At 56.3% G+C, this 17,931-nt stretch overlaps 2 protein-coding genes across 3 annotated transcripts; one reads left to right on the plus strand and one right to left on the minus strand.

Moving 5' to 3' along the window:
• The first annotated feature begins 72 nt into the window (after positions 1-72).
• On the plus strand, positions 73-5,645 carry LMF2 (lipase maturation factor 2). 2 transcript variants are annotated; one of them, XM_027595752.2, is made up of 14 exons: positions 73-206; positions 725-978; positions 1,117-1,145; positions 1,300-1,517; positions 1,593-1,771; positions 2,221-2,362; positions 2,501-2,635; positions 2,706-2,811; positions 2,885-2,981; positions 3,052-3,234; positions 3,319-3,487; positions 3,638-3,749; positions 3,823-3,919; positions 4,784-5,645. In XM_027595752.2, the coding sequence occupies exons 1-14, from the start codon at positions 113-115 to the stop codon at positions 4,787-4,789; spliced, it is 1,821 nt and encodes a 606-aa protein (XP_027451553.1). In that variant the 5' UTR covers positions 73-112; the 3' UTR covers positions 4,790-5,645. The 2 variants fall into 2 exon arrangements, with proteins under 2 accessions (XP_027451553.1, XP_027451552.1); XM_027595751.1 differs by lacking the exon at positions 4,784-5,645 and adding an exon at positions 4,011-4,747.
• Positions 5,646-14,398: 8,753 nt separating this feature from the next.
• Positions 14,399-16,858, minus strand: MIOX (myo-inositol oxygenase). The gene is made up of 10 exons (XM_027594971.1): positions 16,826-16,858; positions 16,231-16,311; positions 15,937-16,017; positions 15,652-15,814; positions 15,431-15,498; positions 15,204-15,313; positions 15,063-15,130; positions 14,921-14,970; positions 14,680-14,792; positions 14,399-14,582 (listed from the first exon to the last, which is right to left on the minus strand). Exons 1-10 carry the CDS (start codon positions 16,844-16,846, stop codon positions 14,474-14,476), a joined length of 864 nt encoding a protein of 287 aa, XP_027450772.1. The 5' UTR covers positions 16,847-16,858; the 3' UTR covers positions 14,399-14,473.
• Positions 16,859-17,931: the final 1,073 nt, after the last annotated feature.

The raw sequence follows: 17,931 nt of genomic DNA on the forward strand, positions 1-17,931 counted from the left end.
ACGCGCCGCGCTGGAGGCGGGGTGGGGCGGGGCCATGCGGGGCGGGGCCGGGCGGGGCGGGGCGGGGCCGGGCGTCCCAGCGAGCGCGTCTGCAGCCCGCCGCGTAGCGGACATGGCGGGCTCCGAGGTCCCGCGGCAGCTTTTCCTTCAGGGCGTGGCCGCGGTCTTCACGTTCGCCTTCGCGTCCCTCTACATGCAGATCCCGGGTGAGGGCGCCGAGAGAGGGACGCCCCCTAGCCCGCGCCCTCTGTTCGCGCACGTCCCCGGACACTCCGCCGGGTGTGGGGGGCGGGAGTGGAGTGAGGACCAGGCCTCGGAGCCCGGAGTAGCGGCTTCGGTTCGCATCCTGCGAGCGGCGGGGGCTTGGGGAGGAAGGGGGGCGTGCTGTGGCCCGTTTCCCGTAGGTTCCGGGATCTGACCTGGGGCCGGGGGAGAATCCTGAGCGGGGTGGGCCCAGACCTGGCAGGGCAGGTGGGAGAAAAGACAGTGAATGGAAAGGGGGGGGACCTCAGCTCCGCTGGGTGGGAGGCCCTGACCTGGGGAGTCTGGTAGGCCTCCTGGGGTCTGGTCCCGAAGGGGCTGGGGATCGGCGGGTTCGCACCTGCTTGGCCAGAGTCTGCAGGTCCTGCAAGTCTAGACCTCAGGAGGTGGGCCAGGCCCTGCCTGGTGGGGGAACTCTAGCCTTGGAGGGCAGTGTCCAGGGCCCTGACGTGCCCTCCCACAGGCCTGTATGGTGCCGAGGGCATCCTGCCTGCACGGAGGACGCTGAGGCCACAGGGCAAGGGGCGCTGGCAGCAGCTGTGGGAGACCCCGACGCTGCTGTGGGAGGCTCCGCAACTGGGGCTGGACACCTCGCAGGGCCTGGAGCTGCTGAGTCTGCTGGGCGCCCTGCTAGCCCTGGGCGCGCTGCTTATGCGCAGGCTGCGCAACCTCTTCGTCTACCTGCTGCTCTGGGCTGCCTACCTGTCGGCCTGCCAGGCAAGTGGGGGCTGCCTGCTCCCCCCCACAGCACTGAGACCCATGTCACCTGTCCACCCTGCACCTCGCCCCTGTCTCTGCCCTGCCTGCCTCCACAGACACACACCCCCTGCTCCCTGACAACCCTTCTCCCTGCAGGTGGGCCAGGTGTTTCTTTATTTCCAGTGGTGAGTGACTTCTGGGTGACGGGGTGCGGGGGGGGGGGGGGGGGGGGAGGGGAGAGGAGGGCCAGGGCGGAATATGTTTGTCTCTCCAGGGAGGACCCTCGGGGGGAACAGCCTTGATGGGGAGGGCCCCTTGTGCTCTTCCTTCTCCCCATAGGGATTCCCTGCTGCTGGAGACTGGCTTCCTGGCGGTGCTGGTGGCCCCCCTGAGGCAGCCCCCCCACCATAAGCAGGCCCCCCAGGGCAGGCTGGTAGGGGCCTCGCCCCACGAAGGCATCCCCTTCTGGCTCGTGCGCTGGCTGCTGTTTCGCCTCATGTTTGCCTCGGGTGTGGTCAAGCTGACCAGCCGTTGCCCCGCATGGTGGGGGCTTACTGGTGAGGGTCCCATCCTGAATGTGGGGCAGCATTGGGGGTTCTGCCTCACACTGACCCCCCACTTACCATTTGCAGCCCTCACCTACCACTACGAAACACAGTGCCTGCCCACACCTGCCTCCTGGTTCGCCCACCACCTGCCGGTCTGGCTGCAGAAACTCTCCGTGGTGGCCACGTTCCTCATCGAGATTGCAGTGCCCCCTCTGTTCTTTGCCCCTGTTCGCCGCCTGCGTTTGGCGGCTTTCTACTCCCAGGTGGGTAGGGACCTCAGCCATCAGGAAGATAGGACATGGCATTTTCAGCACTGCCCAGTGGGTCCTATTAGGTTGGAGGGGCTGCTGCAGGCAGTCAGGAAGGCCTCATGAGCGGAGGCGTGAGTTGACTCAGGAGGTGAAGGCAAGCCTGTAGGGCAGGGCTGCGGCCTCACTGGAAGATGTCAGTCAGGTTAGCGAGGCAGGTGGGGAAGGGCTGCACGAGACATGCCGAGTTTCAGTTTGCTCCAGGCGATAGGGAGCCATGGACAGTGGGAGCAGGGGTAGAGGACAGTTGGAGTGGGAGCATAACAGGCCAGGGGGTGATGAGAAGGGGATGGGATGCCTGTAGGAGAGACCCAGGCATGGGGTGCAGAGGGGCTTGGAAGAAGGTTCGGAAGGGCCAGGAAGGCGGTGGACCTCAGGAGCTCTCAGTGCAGGCTCTCCTCTAGGTTTTGTTGCAAGTCCTGATTATCATCACTGGCAACTATAACTTCTTCAACCTGCTCACTCTGGTGCTCACCACTGCTCTTCTGGATGATGGGCACCTGACTGCTGAGTCTGGCAACAGCCACTGCAAAAAGACACCCTCTTGTGAGTGTCAGCTTGTCCCAGATAGCCAAGTATGGTCAGCCCAATGGCCCACTAGCAAGTTTCCTTCCCTCCAACACCCCCCAAGTAAGCCCTGCTCTAGTTCCGCCCCAGCCAACCTGTGACTCTCGTGCTTGGCAGCCTGGCCCAGGGCTCTGCTGTCTCTGCTGTCTCTGCTGTTGGAATTTACCGTCTATGGGTTGCTGGCCTACGGCACCGTGCACTGCTTCGGCCTGGAAGTTGACTGGGAGCAGCATGCTGTCCACTCCAGAACCAGTGAGTGCCAGCTGGGGGGCCAGAGGACAGAGGCTGGACCACCCCTCCTCACACCCCTGTTTTTCTGCAGCCTTTACCTTCCACCAGTTTACCCAGTGGCTAAAGATGGTGACCCTGCCCACCATGTGGCTGGGGGTTGCCTCCCTCACCTGGGAACTGCTGAATGCCCTCTGGAGGTATGTGGTCCAAGGGGGTGGGGTAGAGCTGTGCAGGGCAGGCCTGACAGCACTTGGGTCCCCCGCCCCCCAGGTGGACCCAGGTGCGAGGGTGGCTGAGGAAGCTCTGCACTGCAGTCCAGCTGTTCATCTTTGGCACTGCCACGGTGGCCTTGTTTGTGATCAGCCTGGTGGGTAGCACTTGGGGAGGAGGGTGGGGGCTGGAGGGACAGCACTGAGCTTCTGCCCACCTGCCTCCAGGTGCCATACTCCTATATCGAGCCCTCGAGCCATGGGCATCTCTGGACCGGGGCACACCGCCTCTTTGGTGCCGTAGAGCACCTGCAGCTGGCTAACTCCTACGGCCTCTTCCGCCGGATGACCGGTCTGGGCGGGCGGCCCGAAGTGGTGCTGGAGGGCAGCTATGATGGGCAACACTGGACGGTAGACATTCCTGTGGGCCACGCAGGGAAGTGGGGAGGGGCTCCTCCGGTCCAGCGGGTAGTGCTGACGTGCTCTGCCGGGCAGGAGATCGAGTTCATGTACAAGCCCGGGAATGTGAGTCGGCCGCCCCCTGTCGTGGTGCCCCACCAGCCCCGCCTCGATTGGCAGATGTGGTTCGCAGCCCTGGGCCCACACTCTCACAGCCCCTGGTTCACGAGCCTGGTCCTGCGCCTGCTGCAGGGCAAGGACCCTGGTGAGGCCCGGTGGGGATTTGGAGGGGGGTGGCTGATGGGACAGTGGGAGGGTCTGAGGGAAGGGTAGGATCTAGGGGAAACAGGGCGTGTGGGAAGGGGAGGCTGGGGCTGAGGGAGCACTGGCTGTGCTGAGCCCCACTCCCTTGCAGTGATCCGCCTCATCCAGAACGATGTGGCTAGGTACCCCTTCCACAAGCAGCCGCCCACCTACGTGCGGGCCCAGCGCTACAAGTACTGGTTCTCACATCCTGGGGAGCAGAGGTAAGGCCAGGGTGCCAGGTGGGGTGCTGGGGTCTGGGCTCAGGCGCCCCCTGAACACCCTGCCTTGTTGCAGCCAGTGGTGGCGACGCCAGTGGGTGGAAGAATTCTTCCCGCCAGTGTCCTTGGGGGACCCAACGCTGGACATGCTGCTCAGACAGTTTGACCTCCAGGTGGGAAGGTGTTAGGGAGGGGGAAGTGGCAGGGGTGACCCTCCCCCACAGGGGTGGTCCTTGTGGACCTCCCTCAATCCTGCACCCACAGGACAGGAGCCCGCCCCGAGCCCTCAGCTCTGGCAACAGCCTGGCCCAGGCCCTCCGCTGGATACGGAAACAGCTGTCTCCCCTGGAGGCTTCCACCTTGCTCTGGGGGCTCCTCGCTGCAGTGGGGGCCATTAGGGTCATGCAGGCCCTGCTGGGGCCCCATTCCCCCAACTCCTCTCCTCTAGCCAAGGAGAAGCACAAGCCAGCCCCCAAGAAGGACTCTGGAGCTGCCAGCAAACAGCCCGCCCCAGCCCCTGACAACTGCAGCAGCAGTTCCCATACTCCCAGGAGGAAAAAGTAGCTGCATTGTCAGCCCCAAGTCCAAAGAGGATCAGGTGCCCACACATTTCTGGCCTCTGAGGCAGGACACAATCCAGCCAGCGTGCCTTAGCCAGCTGCCACGACAGATGCAGGTTGGGGTGCTGTCCTCTAGGGCAGGCTTTGGCCCTCCTGCTGCTTGGAGGGCCCACTCACCCCAAGACACACGCCAACCATGTCCCTCCCCAGCATACCCCCTGGCCTTGATCCACAGGGCAGGCATATGACCCAGCTCAGGGTCTTTCCCAGGACTTTGCAAACAGGGCTGTGGGAAGCCCTTTCCCTCTGTAAGGAGCCAAGTCTGATGCCCCAACCCTCGCCCCTGCACAAGAGGGGGTGAGGCGGACCTGCTGAGGAAGCGAGGGAGGGGGAGGCAAGATCCTGGGACCTAGGAACCAATAAAGGTGCCTCTGTGCTTGATCTCGTCTCTGATGTCTCCTCCTTCCCACTTTGCAGGCCTGAGGACAGTGGGCCTTCCCTGCCTCTGGCAGGGGACGCGGTGTGGATGCTGTCCCGCTGATAGGTGACCTGGCTTCTGGGATGCCTTCATTCTCCCCTCCTCAACCTTACCCCTATAAAATAGACGTAAGGGCATGGTCCAGCACAGCCGGGCCGACCTGTCAGCACCACACATCAAGGCTGTGAGGTGGCCAGCAGTAGAACGTGGGGCCTAGAATCACCTGAGGGCCTGAGAATTCACCAGAACCCGGCCCCTTCCTTTCCTGCCCCTGCTTCCTCATCTCGGGCAATGACGGAAGGGCCAGGGCACTGGACCTCCCTTGGGTAGGCCAGGTACCACATGAGTGTGCTACGGGGGTGTGGGCGGAGAGAGGAAGGAGGAGGCCCTGGGGCAAGGGTGGAGGAGGAAGAACCTTATCTGACCACCCAGGAGTGGCAGCGGGCACTGAGGGCACAACTCAGGTTTCTGTTGGGGTTCTGTGGTCCGTTGGGAGGTGCCTGCCCTCTGTGAGAACTTGTACCGCCTCCCCGGCCCCCTCTCACGCTCTGATCCCACGGACCCCCAGTCCACCCCAGTGTTCTCGGCTCCTCCCCCGACGTCATTGAACCCCCGCCTTCACCGATTCAAACAGAACTCCGAGCTCAGTCTGTGTGCACGGCCGCACCTGGCTTACACAGACCTGTGACATGAGCTTTCGGGTGCCTTCAGATGTGCTCTCACACGTAGATTCAACCATCTGTAAGTTGACTTTTGGTTTAAGACAGTTGCATATTTAGGGGCGCCTGGGTGGCTCAGTCGTTAAGCGTCTGCCTTCGGCTCGGGTCATGATCCCGGGGTCCTGGGATCGAGCCCCACATCGGGCTCCCTGCTCCGCGGGAAGCCTGCTTCTCCCTCTCCCGCTCCCCCTGCTTGTGTTCCCTCTCTCGCGGTGTCTCTCTCTGTCAAATAAATAAAATCTTAAAAAAAAAAGACAGTTGTGTATTTAAAACTCAAAACCGTGTTCTTTTTCTTTAGGCTTTTTTTTTGCATCTGAAAACATACTCCTTTATGATTATCAAAGTAATATGTTCACTGCAGAGAATATTTTTTGAAAAACATAGCAAAATAAGAAGAAAGCAAAACGAGTTCTATTTCTCCCACTTTAAACACACACATACGCACACTCATGGTAAGGAGTCATGCATACCAATGTTGGTTTTGTTCTGTAGAACTGAATTTATACTGTATTTGAAGTTGAATCTTGTAATTTTTATGCTTGTACAGTCCATCCTCATCAAGTGACTAAATGGCTATTTCATCCATAATTTCTTCTAGATTGTTAAAGTTTTCTTGTTTACATCTTCCTTTTTAATCCATCTGAAATGAATTTGATCATATTGTGAAACACAAGAACAGTTTTTTTCCCAAGTAGCCAAAATTTTCAGTACTATTTGTTGAATAATGAACCTGTTTCTCATTGATTTTTTTATGCTTCTTCTATTGTACAGAACGATACTATATTATCTCAAGGCTAGCTCTTTTTTTCTTTTTTTTTAAGATTTTATTTTTATTTTTGACAGAGAGCACAAGCAGCGGAAGCAGCAGGCAGAGGGAGAGGTTCGAGAAGCAGGCCCCCTGCCAAGCAGGGAGCCCGATGCAGGGCTCGATCCCAGGACCCTGAGTTCATGATCCCAGCCGAAGGCAGATGCTTAACCATCTGAGCCACCCAGGGGCCCCTCTTTTGTTCTTTCTTTAGGCTTTTTAGTTCATTTTGTGAATTTCTTGGTTTTTGTCTTGTTTCCTATAACAACTTTTTTTTTCTTAGATTCTATTTCTTTGAGAGAGCATGCATGTGCAGGGGTAGAGGGAGAGGGACAAGCAGACTCCCTGCTGAGCACGGAGCCCAACATGGGGCTCAATCCCAGGACCCTGAGATCATGACCTGAACTGAAATCAAGAGTCTTGGGGCGCCTGTGTGGCTCAGTTGGTTAAGCATCTGCCTTCAGCTCGGGTCGTGATCCCAGGGTCCTGGGGTCAAGTCCCACTTCGCTTCTCCCTCTGCCTGCCCCTCCTCACTGCTTGTGCACACACGCTCCTTCTCTCTCTCTCTGACAAATAAAATATTTAAAAAAAAAAAAAAGTCAAAGGCTTAACCAACCTCGCCACCCAGCCACCCCGAGCATCCAACTTGATTTTGGCTCAGGTCATGGTCCCAGGGTCCTGGGTTCGAGCCCCGCATCGGGCTCCCTGCTCTGCGGGAAGCCTGCTTCTCCCTCTCCTGCTCCCCCTGCTTGTGTTCCCTCTCTCGTTTTTTCTCTCTCTATCAAATAAATAAATAAAAATCTTAAAAAAAAAAAATCCTCGTTCCCCTTGGCTGCCATATTCCAACCCCTCCCTCCATGCCCTGTGCAACCGCTAATCTGTTTCTCTCAGGACACTTCGTATGAGTAGAATCATACAATTTGTGCCCTTTTGTGTCTGGCTCCTTTCACTCAGCATCATGTTTTTGAGATTCATTCAGAGCCTCACTCCTTTTTATGGCTGAATATCATTCCATCATATGTTTATACCCGTTTTGATTATTCATTTATCCACCAGTGCATGCTTGGGTTGCTCCCACCTTTTTCTGGCTGTTGGGAATAACGTAAGTGAACATTGATGTAAAGTATCTGTTTGCGTCCCTGTGTTCAATTATTTTGGGCCCACACATAGGAGTGGACGGGCAGGATCTGGCAGCTCTGCAGTGAACTTCCCGAGGAACCAGCAAACTGTTTGCTTTTACATTTCCTCCCTCCAGGCATGTACCAGGGTCCAAATTTATCCACATCCTCACTAACACTTGTTATTTCCCCTTTGTTTATTTATTTATTGGGTAATAATCACCCTAATGGGTATGAAATGGTATCTCATGATGGTTTTGGTTTTGCATTTGCCTAAAGATTAATGATGTTGAGCATCTTCCTGTGCTTTTTGGCCATTTGTATATCTTTGAAGAAACGTCTATTCAGGTCCTTTGCCTATTTTTTAATTGGTTTTTTGTTTTTTGTTATTGAGTTGTAGTTTTTTAACATATTCTGGATACTAATCTCTCATCAGATACATGGTTTGCAAATATTTTCCCATCTGCGGATTGCCTGTTCGCTCTCTTTATAGTGTTCTTTGGTCCCCAAAGTTTTTAATTTTTATGAAGTCCAATTTACCTATTTTTTCTTTAATTGCTCGTACTTTTGGTGTCATAGCCAAGAAATCATTGCCAAATCCAAGGTCATAAAGATTTCCCCCTATGTTTCTTCTAAGAGTTTTATAGTTTGAGCTCTTACATTTAGGTCTTTGATCCACCTGGAGTTAATTTTTTCATGGTGTGAGATAGGGGTCCACCTTCATTCTTCTGCATGTGGACGTCCAGTTTTCTCAGCCTCGTTTGTTGAAAACACGGTGCTTTCCCCCATTGAATGGTCTTAGCGACCTTGCCAAAAATTAACTGACCATACAGGCGAGGGCTTATTTCTGGGATCTCTGGTCTATTCTATTGGTCTATATACCTGTCTTTATGAGGGGACTACAATGTTTTGAGTACAGTAGCTTTGTAGTAACTTTCAAAATTGGGAAATGCAAGTCCTCCAGTTTGATTCTTCTGTCTCAGACTGTTTTGGCTATTCAGGGTCCCTTGAGATTCCATATTAATTTTAGAATGGACTTTTCTATTTATGAAAAAAAACGCCATTGGGATTTTGATGGGATTGTGTCGGTTCTGTAGATTGCTCTGGTGGTATTCTCATCTTAACAAAATTCAGTCTCCCAACCTATATGTTTTAATTTTCTGTCTTCTATTTAGATCTAGCAGGTTTGTTGTTGTTGTTGTTTCAGATTTAGCAGGTTTTAGCAATAACTCTGGAGGGTTCCATTTATAAACTTTAAATGCCTCAAATATTTTAACTGCTTTACAAATTTAAGTTATTTGTTAACCATTCAGTCGTCTGACCTAACAGTCTTCCCAAGCTTCAAAAAAAACATAATGAATGAACATACAAATCCAGTGAGCCAACAATTCTCTTGAATGTCCCTATACCACGAATAAACTAAGACTGACCATGGCCAAATCCTTGGCCTGGCCTGGCTTGGTGAGGACACACTGTGCCTGGACACAGTTCTGTTTGAGGGCCTACTCCCAGCTTCAGATTTGGAGTCCAGGGTGGCCAGGTTAGAACAGGGGCCCCGTAGCTCCCGGGGTAACACCATGTTTCTCCCCTTTCTGGCTTCCGGAAGGAGAGGTGGAGGAGGAGCTGTGTTGCCTCCTGCCCAGACTCATGAGAAGGCAGATCCCCCAGCCACGGGAAATCTGACAGGACACCTAAACCCCTGGGGTGCCCAGGACCCTGGTGAATCCACCCTCCCGATCTGTATTCCCCACCCCCCACAAACGGTAGTCTCACTAATACAAGGCGGCCATTCTACACTCCGCACAAAAACCCTCGCTCACGCCAAGGGTGCAGAGGCCCCCAAAATCTGGTCCATTCCTGCACCCACATCACTTCCAGGTTCCAGCTTGACACCTACCTTCCCTTGAGCTCAGTACAATTCCGTCTCGAAATTCTGCATTTCACAGGCTAAACTGTGAAGTTAGCCACCAGGAAAGAAGCCAAAAACTGGTTAGAGTTTGAAGGACCGCCAAGGAAAAAAATACAGGTTGCGTCTATTTGAGCCCCTCTGCGTCTGTCTAGAGAGGGCGCTGCAGTCTTCCAGGGACGCCGGCCACTAGCCTTGGCAGTTCGCAGGCAGCCAGGGTCACGTGGAGCATTCCTTGGGCCCCTGGGTCCTGCACCGGCAGTCCGCGCCCTTGGAGGTCAGCTCCGCTCACACCTCGCTGGCCTGCTCATCCCGCAGCAGAGGCAGCAGCGGGTGGAGCCTTGCGCTCGGCCACGTCCTGTTCCAGAGAAGCACTGCTGTGTCTCCGGGGAAATGTATTGCTCCCTTAAGAACCACATTCCACAATGCAGCCTTAGCCAGAGTCACCAGAACAGGCCACAGCACCATCACCGGGGGGCCCTGGGCGCAGGAGTGACAGACACCCACGTGCACCAGACGGCTCCTGGACACTCCTCCAGGCTCACCACAGGGGCATCGTCCGCAAGCTGGCACCACGGCTGGGTCTTCAACCGTCTGCTCCATCATTCCACCCGATCCTTGAGTCGGGGTCACACACAGCAGCCTCCGCTTTGCATCTTTCATTCTGAAGAATGGCTTCAGCCAGAGGCAGTGTCGAGCAGGGTACCCTGGTGACGGGCGTTCACGAGGCAGGGCACAGTGATGCTGGAGGAAGCACAGGGGACAAGGGCAGCAAGTCCAGGGTGTCCATGATGACGAATCACTGCCCAACATCACAGACAGCGTCCACCATGGTGGTTGACTGCTGCCCTTGGAGGAGGTACACGCTGTGGGCTCTGGACTGGCCTGCTGGTGGCCCCTGAGTTTGGTGAGAAAGTTACACGTGGTTGCACTCGCAGGTGGCCCCCACTTCTGCCCTCCTGGAACCCGTGGAGCAAGCGATGTGGTTCCCCCAAAAGGAAGTCTACTGGCGTCCAAGGACCAGGTCATCAGGTCTCAGGACTCCTTTACATTCTTAAAAATTATTGAGGACCCCAAAGGGCTTTTGTTTATGAGGGATATATCTATCTATATTTACCATGTTGGAAATTAAACTGAGAAATTCTCTAGGACGCCTGGGTGGCTCAGTCGGTTAAGCGTCTGCCTTCAGCTCAGGTCATGATCCCAGGGTCCTGGGATGGAGCCCCACGTTGGGCTCCCTGCTCATTGGGGAGTCTGCTTCTCCCTCTGCCTGCAGCTCCCCCTGCTTGGGCTCACACTTTCTCAGTCTCAAATAAATAAAATCTTAAAAAAAAAAAAAAAAAGGAAGAAAGAAAGAAAAGAAACAGGAGGGATTGGAAGGGTGCTGGAAGGCTAAGCCCCAGACCTCAGGAATAGACAGAACCAGTCTGCTAGAGCAGGAGGAGGGCTGCCTGCAGCAGGGGGAGGGTTCAGGGGCAGGAATGCCAGCAGGTTGGAGGAGAGCCAAGCCGCCCCAATGCCCTGGAGCCTCAGGCTCCTGGAGCCCAGTGAGGCCTGACAGTCCCCTGGGTGGACAGAAATATGGGACCTTGGCCCCCACTGCCCTCCCCCTACCCTGGGGCTTTTGGAGGTGGCCTGGTTATGGTCTGCAAGGGGTACAGAGAGGGTCTGGGGACCCTGGCACAGGAGCAAAGATGGCCTCTCCTACTCTGCACACTGGGGACCCTCCTCAGGGATAGATCAGGGTAGTAAATTTGGACCCAGAGAAGCAGCCTGCTGAGCACCTCCCTTCCCCACCCCAGCCTCTTTGGAGAAGGCAGAAAGACCTCAGCACACCCTCAAAGGCCCGTCACTGAGGACCCTTCCTTCCAGCCTTTCTAGTGCCCCCCAGCACCCCATGATGCAGCTCTAGGGAGGGACCCCCTCAGCACTCTGCACCTGCCCTGGCCTGAGCTCACAGGCTGAGAGGGAGTGTGGAGGAGGCCCCCCACGCCCGGGGAGGCTGCCCAGGGCAGGTCGCAATCTTCCAGAAGGAAGCACACGTGAACTGGTGGCCGGGAGCAAGTCTCTGACACATTTGAGCCTGTGCTCTCCTGACGCCAGCACTCAGCAGGTGCACAGGTCCACGGGAGGAGCAGGGCAGTGAGGGCAGCCGCCAACGCCGCCACGTCCAGCGGCCACACCAGGGGTTGGAGTGGAGGTGAACATTCAAGATTGTGTCTTTAGTCCCCAACACACGGATATGAAATACCATTTCTTACTCAAAGAGATCAGGACTCCTTGGAGAAATGGCAGATTCTAGGTCTGGGGCAACCTCTGTGGTAAGCCGGGAAAAGTCCCTGCTGGGGGGCTACCCCCAGAACGTGCTACCGCCAGTAGACCTGTGAGCTCACCCCTCCCCCATCTTTGCAGTATGCACTCCACTTGCCTTCCCCACTCCCAGAAGCTGCTCCAAGAACACAGCCTTGAGATAGCGATGTGGTGTCGAGCCCCTACACATGGTATGTGTGACTGGACCCCATTAAGGCCTCTGTACACACTTTTAAGATTCTATCCTTGTTTAAGTAGGCTCTACACCCAATGTGGGGCTCAAACTCACAACCCTGAGATCAAGAGTCACACACTCTACTGACTGAGCCATCCGGGTGCCCCTAAACTTTTAAGACTCTAGCGGGCAAATGCAAAGATCCACTTGTCTTGTGACCGCCCAAGACAAGCCTTGTAAGTTCCCTTGCTTAGAAACCTGCCACCTACCCATCTGCAGTGGCCTGTCTCTTCCATGATTCCCTGCCCTCTAAGTATGGAGGTTGGTTGCAGGTTACAACTGGGAAGCTCCCGAGGGGCTTGGGAACAAACAGCCGCCCAACAGAAGTGCACATCAAATCCCTGGAATTTGTGAACACGACCTTATTTAGGAAAAGCATCTTGCAGATGTGATTAAGTGAAGGATCTGGAGATGAGATCATCCTGGGTTACCCGGACGGGCCCATCACAGGGTCCCTATAGGAGCGAGGCAGAGGGGCGCCAACGGGCGGAGAAGCCGTGTAGACAGCAGGGAGGCGCAGTCACAAGCCAGGGGACGCAGGCAGCCCTACAGCTGAAGCAGCAAGGAGGGACCCTCCCTGGAGCCCGTGGAGGGATCACAGGCCTGCCCAACACCATACCAGGATCTGACTTCTGGCTTCCAGAACTCGGGAGAATCCATTTTTATTTTAAGCCACCAAATGTGTGTTAATTTGTTACAAAAACACAGGGAATTACCCACTCTGGGTGTCTTGTCACACCAGACAGCGGGATACCCACCAGAGACTATTGTCATGTCAGGAGGACCTAGGAGCCATCTGGAAGCTCCACCCCAACCCTGGCCGAGTGGAGTCCGAGCACTAGCGAGGGTGGTCACCCAAGCACGAATATGCTGAAATCTACACCTTCTTTTTTTTTTTTTTAAAGATTTTATTTATTTATTTGTTTGTTTATTTATTTGAGAGCGAGAGAGAGGGAAACAGCATGAGAGGGGTTAGGGTCAGAGGGAGAAGCAGGCTCCCTGCTGAGCCGGGAGCCCGATGTGGGACTCGATCCCAGGACTCTGGGATCATGACCTGAGCCAAGGGCAGTCGCTTAACCAACTGAGCCACCCAGGTGCCCAAAATCTACACATTCTTAACACAAAACAGACAAATGGATCACCTTTGCACGGTGCTAGGAGCTAACTCTTGCAAACTCTAAGTTAAGAGGAAGACTGGAGCCTTCACTTGCCTTTCCTACAGGAACTAACCAAACAGCATTTCTCCATACTGCCTGGTTCTCTCAGATGAATGAGGGTGGCGGCCCAGGGGCCGGAACGTCACTGCTCTGCCTTCTCACATTCTAATCTGAACTAGGTGACTCCCAACGCACAGCTTGTGCTGACCGGATCAAGAATATGCCACACCGGGTGCCTGGGTGGCTCAGTTGGTTAAGTGACTGCCTTCGGCTCTCATGATCCTGGAGTCCCGGGATCGAGTCCTGCATCAGGCTCCCTGCTCAGCAGGGAGTCTGCTTCTCCCTCTGACCTTCCTCCTTCTCATGCTCTCTCTCTACCATTCTCTCTCTCTCAATAAATAAAAATCTTAAAAAAAAAAAAAAAACAGAATATGCCACACCCTCTAAAGCACTCTTGCCCCTGACAAGCCAAATCTGAATCTGATTAAGCCTCTATATGCATTTACCAATTAGCAGGAAATACCCAAGAAATGTTAACACCACAGGGATGCAATTAGCAAAACATCAACAGAAAGGGGCGCCTGGGTGGCTCAGTCGGTTAAGCGACTGCCTTTGGCTCAGGTCATGATCCTGGAGTCCCGGAATTGAGTCCCGCATCGGGCTCCCTGCTCAGCGGGGAGTCTGCTTCTCCCTCTGACCTTCCTCCCTCTCATGCTCTCTCTCTACCATTCTCTCTCTCAATAAATAAATAAAAATCTTTAAAAAAATAAAATAAAATCTAAAAAAAACCCCATCAACAGAAGGAAACTCCCTGAGACAAATGATCCCTTTCTTCCGAGAAATAAGCTGCTAGAAGGTAGGGAGGAAGCCAGCGCTAAACCGTAGCATTGAGGGACATGTACTGGGCGGGGGCAGGGGGGAACTCATACGAAGGAGGTTATTGGCCAACCTAAGATGTGGGCGCACCTCGGGGCACGGGGAGGGCCCTGTGCCTTCCCTTCATGCCTTAGGTTTGCTGCACTTAACCCATGCATTTGTTATATGAGGAGGTTTTCTGTAATCTGTTTTTCTAGCTATCGAATGTTTTGCTTCATCTTGTTTTTAGGGACACGGAGCCCAGAGCACTTGGTGACTGTTTTGAGAATGTGAGGACGGACAGGGCGACCCCAGGTTCTGACGCCAGAGCTGGAATAGTGAGCAACAGGTTTATGGTGGCAGGCGTGACGGGACACACGTGTCTAAGGGGCCACGTCCTGCCTCCCAGTGCAGAGTGCCCTGTTGCCATGAGAGGCCCCCATCTCAGTGATGCTCAGGCTCACAGGCTGCTTCAATGTCTTTATTAGCACTGAGCAGAGTGGTCAGGGCAGGGAGCGTTGACTTAGGTGTGCATGTGGAGTCCCAGGACAGCGGCCGTCCCCTCGAGCACGTGGCCAGGCTGGTCACCAGCTCAGCACACCAGGGCAGTACTTGTCGATGAGGCCCTGGTAGTAGGGCCGCAGTGCGTCCACATCTGGCAGTTCGGGACTCTTGGTGTAGAGGTCAAATTTGCTGCAGCAGGGGAGGGACCGTGCCCTGTGAGGAAGCCCCGGCCCCTTCAGTCCCCTGGTCCGTCCCCCCCGCCAGCCCCCCACAGGGATGGCCATACTTAAACTCCTGCACCCAGGGAAGCATGGCCAGGTCCTGCTCACTGCACAGCTGCCGGTAGTCGCCACCCGTGTGCCAAGGGTAGAAGGAGTGGAAGCGGACCATGTAGAAGGCCTGAGGGCAGAGGGAAGCCACGCCCAGCACGCTCCAGGGGGGCGGGGCAGGGCGATAGGGGCAGGGCGACAGGCGGGGCTTGCCGGGGTGGGGCGGGGCTCTTGGCTTGGGCCCTCCCCTCTACCTACCTCTGGGGGAAGAGAGAATTTGTTGAACTTCATCATCTGGTACATGTACTCTGTGGGAGATACGGTGTCACCCCCGGGGTCCCAGAGCCGTGGTCCTCACCGCGGTCCCCATCGTCCCCACGGCCCGCCTAACTAGCCTCACCGTCATGGCCCCAGGACATGAGCACGTTCTCCAGGCCGCAGTGAGGCTGGTACATGCCGAGCTCCGTGCTGCAGGGAAAGATAGAGGGTGAGGGGCGTGGGGGCAACGTGCGGAGGAGGGCCGGCAGCGGGGGAGCAGTACCTGTATCGAGGATCCTGGAGGTCCGGGTTGTCCTGGAAGGTGGAGTCACAGAAAACCACAGAGGCCTGGGGACGGCAGCCAACTGGGAAGGTGTCTCCAACGACCGCCCACTGCAGACACGCAGCCACGGTGGGTGTGACTGGCCTGCCCACACGGCAGGCTTCCAGAACCCTGAGCCCAGGCTGTCCCAGCCTCACCGTGCTGCACCCCTCCACCCCCGCCCTTACCTGGGGCTCCCCTGTCAGAACCAGGACCTTCCCCAGGTCATGCAGCAGCCCCGCGAGATGGAACCAGTCTGGAAGGGAGAGGGGCAGAGCAGGCTAGTGCCTGGGGGTGGCAAGACCAGGGCAGAGGAGGAGGCGGGGGCTTGGGGCTCAGGGGTGAGGCCAGGAAAGGGCCAAGACCCATCTGCTCTCCCACTGCAGCCCACCACGGGAGGGAGGTGCACCCTTGTCAGGGTGGGCTTTCCGGATGCCCTCAGCGGTCTGGAAGGCATGGAAGGAATTGGGGAAGTCCACATCTGGGTCCGACTCGTCCACCAGCCTGTCCAGCATGTCCACAGCTTCCAAGACGGTCATTTTCTTGTAGGAGAAGCCCCCAAACTGGGTGTGCTAGGCCAAGACGGGGAGGTCAGCATGGCCATGGGGTTGGCTGGGTCAGGGCCCAGTCCCTCTCCATCCACCCATTCAGCCTGGGGAGGTGGGGACCGGCAGCAGAGGAAGCTGCCAAGTACCTTTTTCCTGACGAAGTCCACGGTCTGCTGCGTGTGCATAAGCTTGTACGTGGCAAAGACACGGTCCAGGAGTGGGCCAGACTGCAAGCCAGAGGGTTAGCCAGGAGGCTCAATCCCCGCCCTTCACACCTATGGGGCCCACTGCTCCAGTCTCCCAAGCTTGGGCCCAAAGGTATGAATGGGGGCGTTCAAGGGCAGACCTGGAGCTGTGCAAAGGGGCAGGTGCTGCCCTCTCCAGAGAAAGATGGGGCTGGCTGGGGTGGGGTTGGGGCGGGGCCAGGGTGGGGCCCTTACCGTGTAGTTGCGGAAGCTGCCCTTGTCTTTGGCCACCTCTGGGTCCACATCAGGCCGGTAGACCAGGGAAGGGTCTGGGCCCTGGTTGGGTGGGTGATTAAACCCATTTCACCATGATGCCAGCTCCATGAGGAAGCGAGGACATCCCCATGGGGACACCAGAGCCTAAGAGGTGGATCAGCATCGAGGCTGGCGATCAGCAGGCACAGCCCCTCCCAGGCACACCCGCCATCAGAGGCAACCTCGCTCTGGGTGTCCTTCTCTGCAAAGTGGATGTCAGCCAGATGCCTGCTTCCAGGGTGATGCAGGGGTGTACGGGATGCTGTGTGGGGGCGCACAGCACCAGCACCCAGCATCTCCTTCTCAGGACCTGGGTCTGCAGGGAGCCCACGGGTGGGGCTGCTGACCCTTGCCCCAGCTAAACCTAAACCGCAGGAGGAAGACAGGAAGGAGGGAGCCCTTTGACCGGGACCAGCAGACTGGCGGGAACCAGCTGGGAGAGGGTGGGGGGCTGCCACTCCTTCCCATGAGGGACAACTAGCCCCCGGGTGAGCAGTCTGTGGGGCCACATCTACGCTGGGTCTGGAGTACTCACCACAGCCACCTTCATCTTCATCTTGAGGGAGTAAAGTTGGCAGGTGGGGGAGAGTCCCACGGGCTGTGTGCCCCTATATATGCCCACAGGTTACATAAGAGACCGGACACCACCCAGCCCCTTGGCCTTGGCCCTCGGTAATGAGTGACCATCCACCGTCCTCCTGGCCTCAGAAGTTAATGTGTCAGCACAGGAGCAGTTCCCAGCACCCCGACCCAGGCCCCAGCCCCCTGTCCCTGACTTCAGCCTCCCTGGGCGACTGACCTGATTAGGACCCGGAGGCCGAGGCCGGAGGGAGTGTGCTGCCAGCCTCCTGCACTTCCCCCAAGGGTTTTAAACACCTCCCTGCCCACAGTAGGCCCCTCCCAACAGGTCGTGCAGACCCCAGACCCCACCCATCAACCTCAGGCCCTTGGGATTCTGGGAAGGGCAGGGGCTTATAGGAAAAGTTATTCTGACACTTGCTAAATGGGAGTGAAAGACTTTATTCACCACTATTGCAATAGGGGAGAGAGAATCCGGCAAAAGCAAAGACTGCCAGGGACTGACTGCCAGTGAGCAGAGCAGGGTCAGGGGATGGAAAATTGCTAAGGGCTGATATCAAGGGGGGGGGCGGATTCTTGCTAAACCGGCTTACAGGATTCTTGCTAAAAGGCCAGCCAGGTGATCAGATCTCAAGGGCGGGGGCGGGGGTGGGGATTCTTGCTAATACTGTTAGCAAGGTGAGGTGAGGCCTAGTGGAGCCGCCCGGCTGGTTTGGTCAAGGGTGGGCTCTTTGTCTGGCATTTGAGGTGAGAGGCTCCATCCGGAGTCAGGGCAGAGATGAATTCAGCCAGCACTTACTGCATGGACCCGGGCTAAGCACCAAAGATGCAGCAGGGGCCTGACTGGTACATATGCCTTCCTGGGAGCTGACATTCCCCAAGGAGGAGGCAGACACACAGCAAAACAAGTCATTGTTGCCTATCGGAAAGGCCGGTGCTCTTGAGAAAGACAGTGGGGGGGTCTGAGTATGGTCAGGTCAGGGAAGTCTGGAGGTGGGCTGAGGGCAGTGGGTGACACTCAGGGTGTCAGTCTCCACCTGGTGGTGTGCGGGCCAGAGCACC

Source organism: Zalophus californianus, chromosome 9 (assembly GCF_009762305.2).
Source record: "Zalophus californianus isolate mZalCal1 chromosome 9, mZalCal1.pri.v2, whole genome shotgun sequence".
NCBI lineage: Eukaryota > Metazoa > Chordata > Mammalia > Carnivora > Otariidae > Zalophus > Zalophus californianus.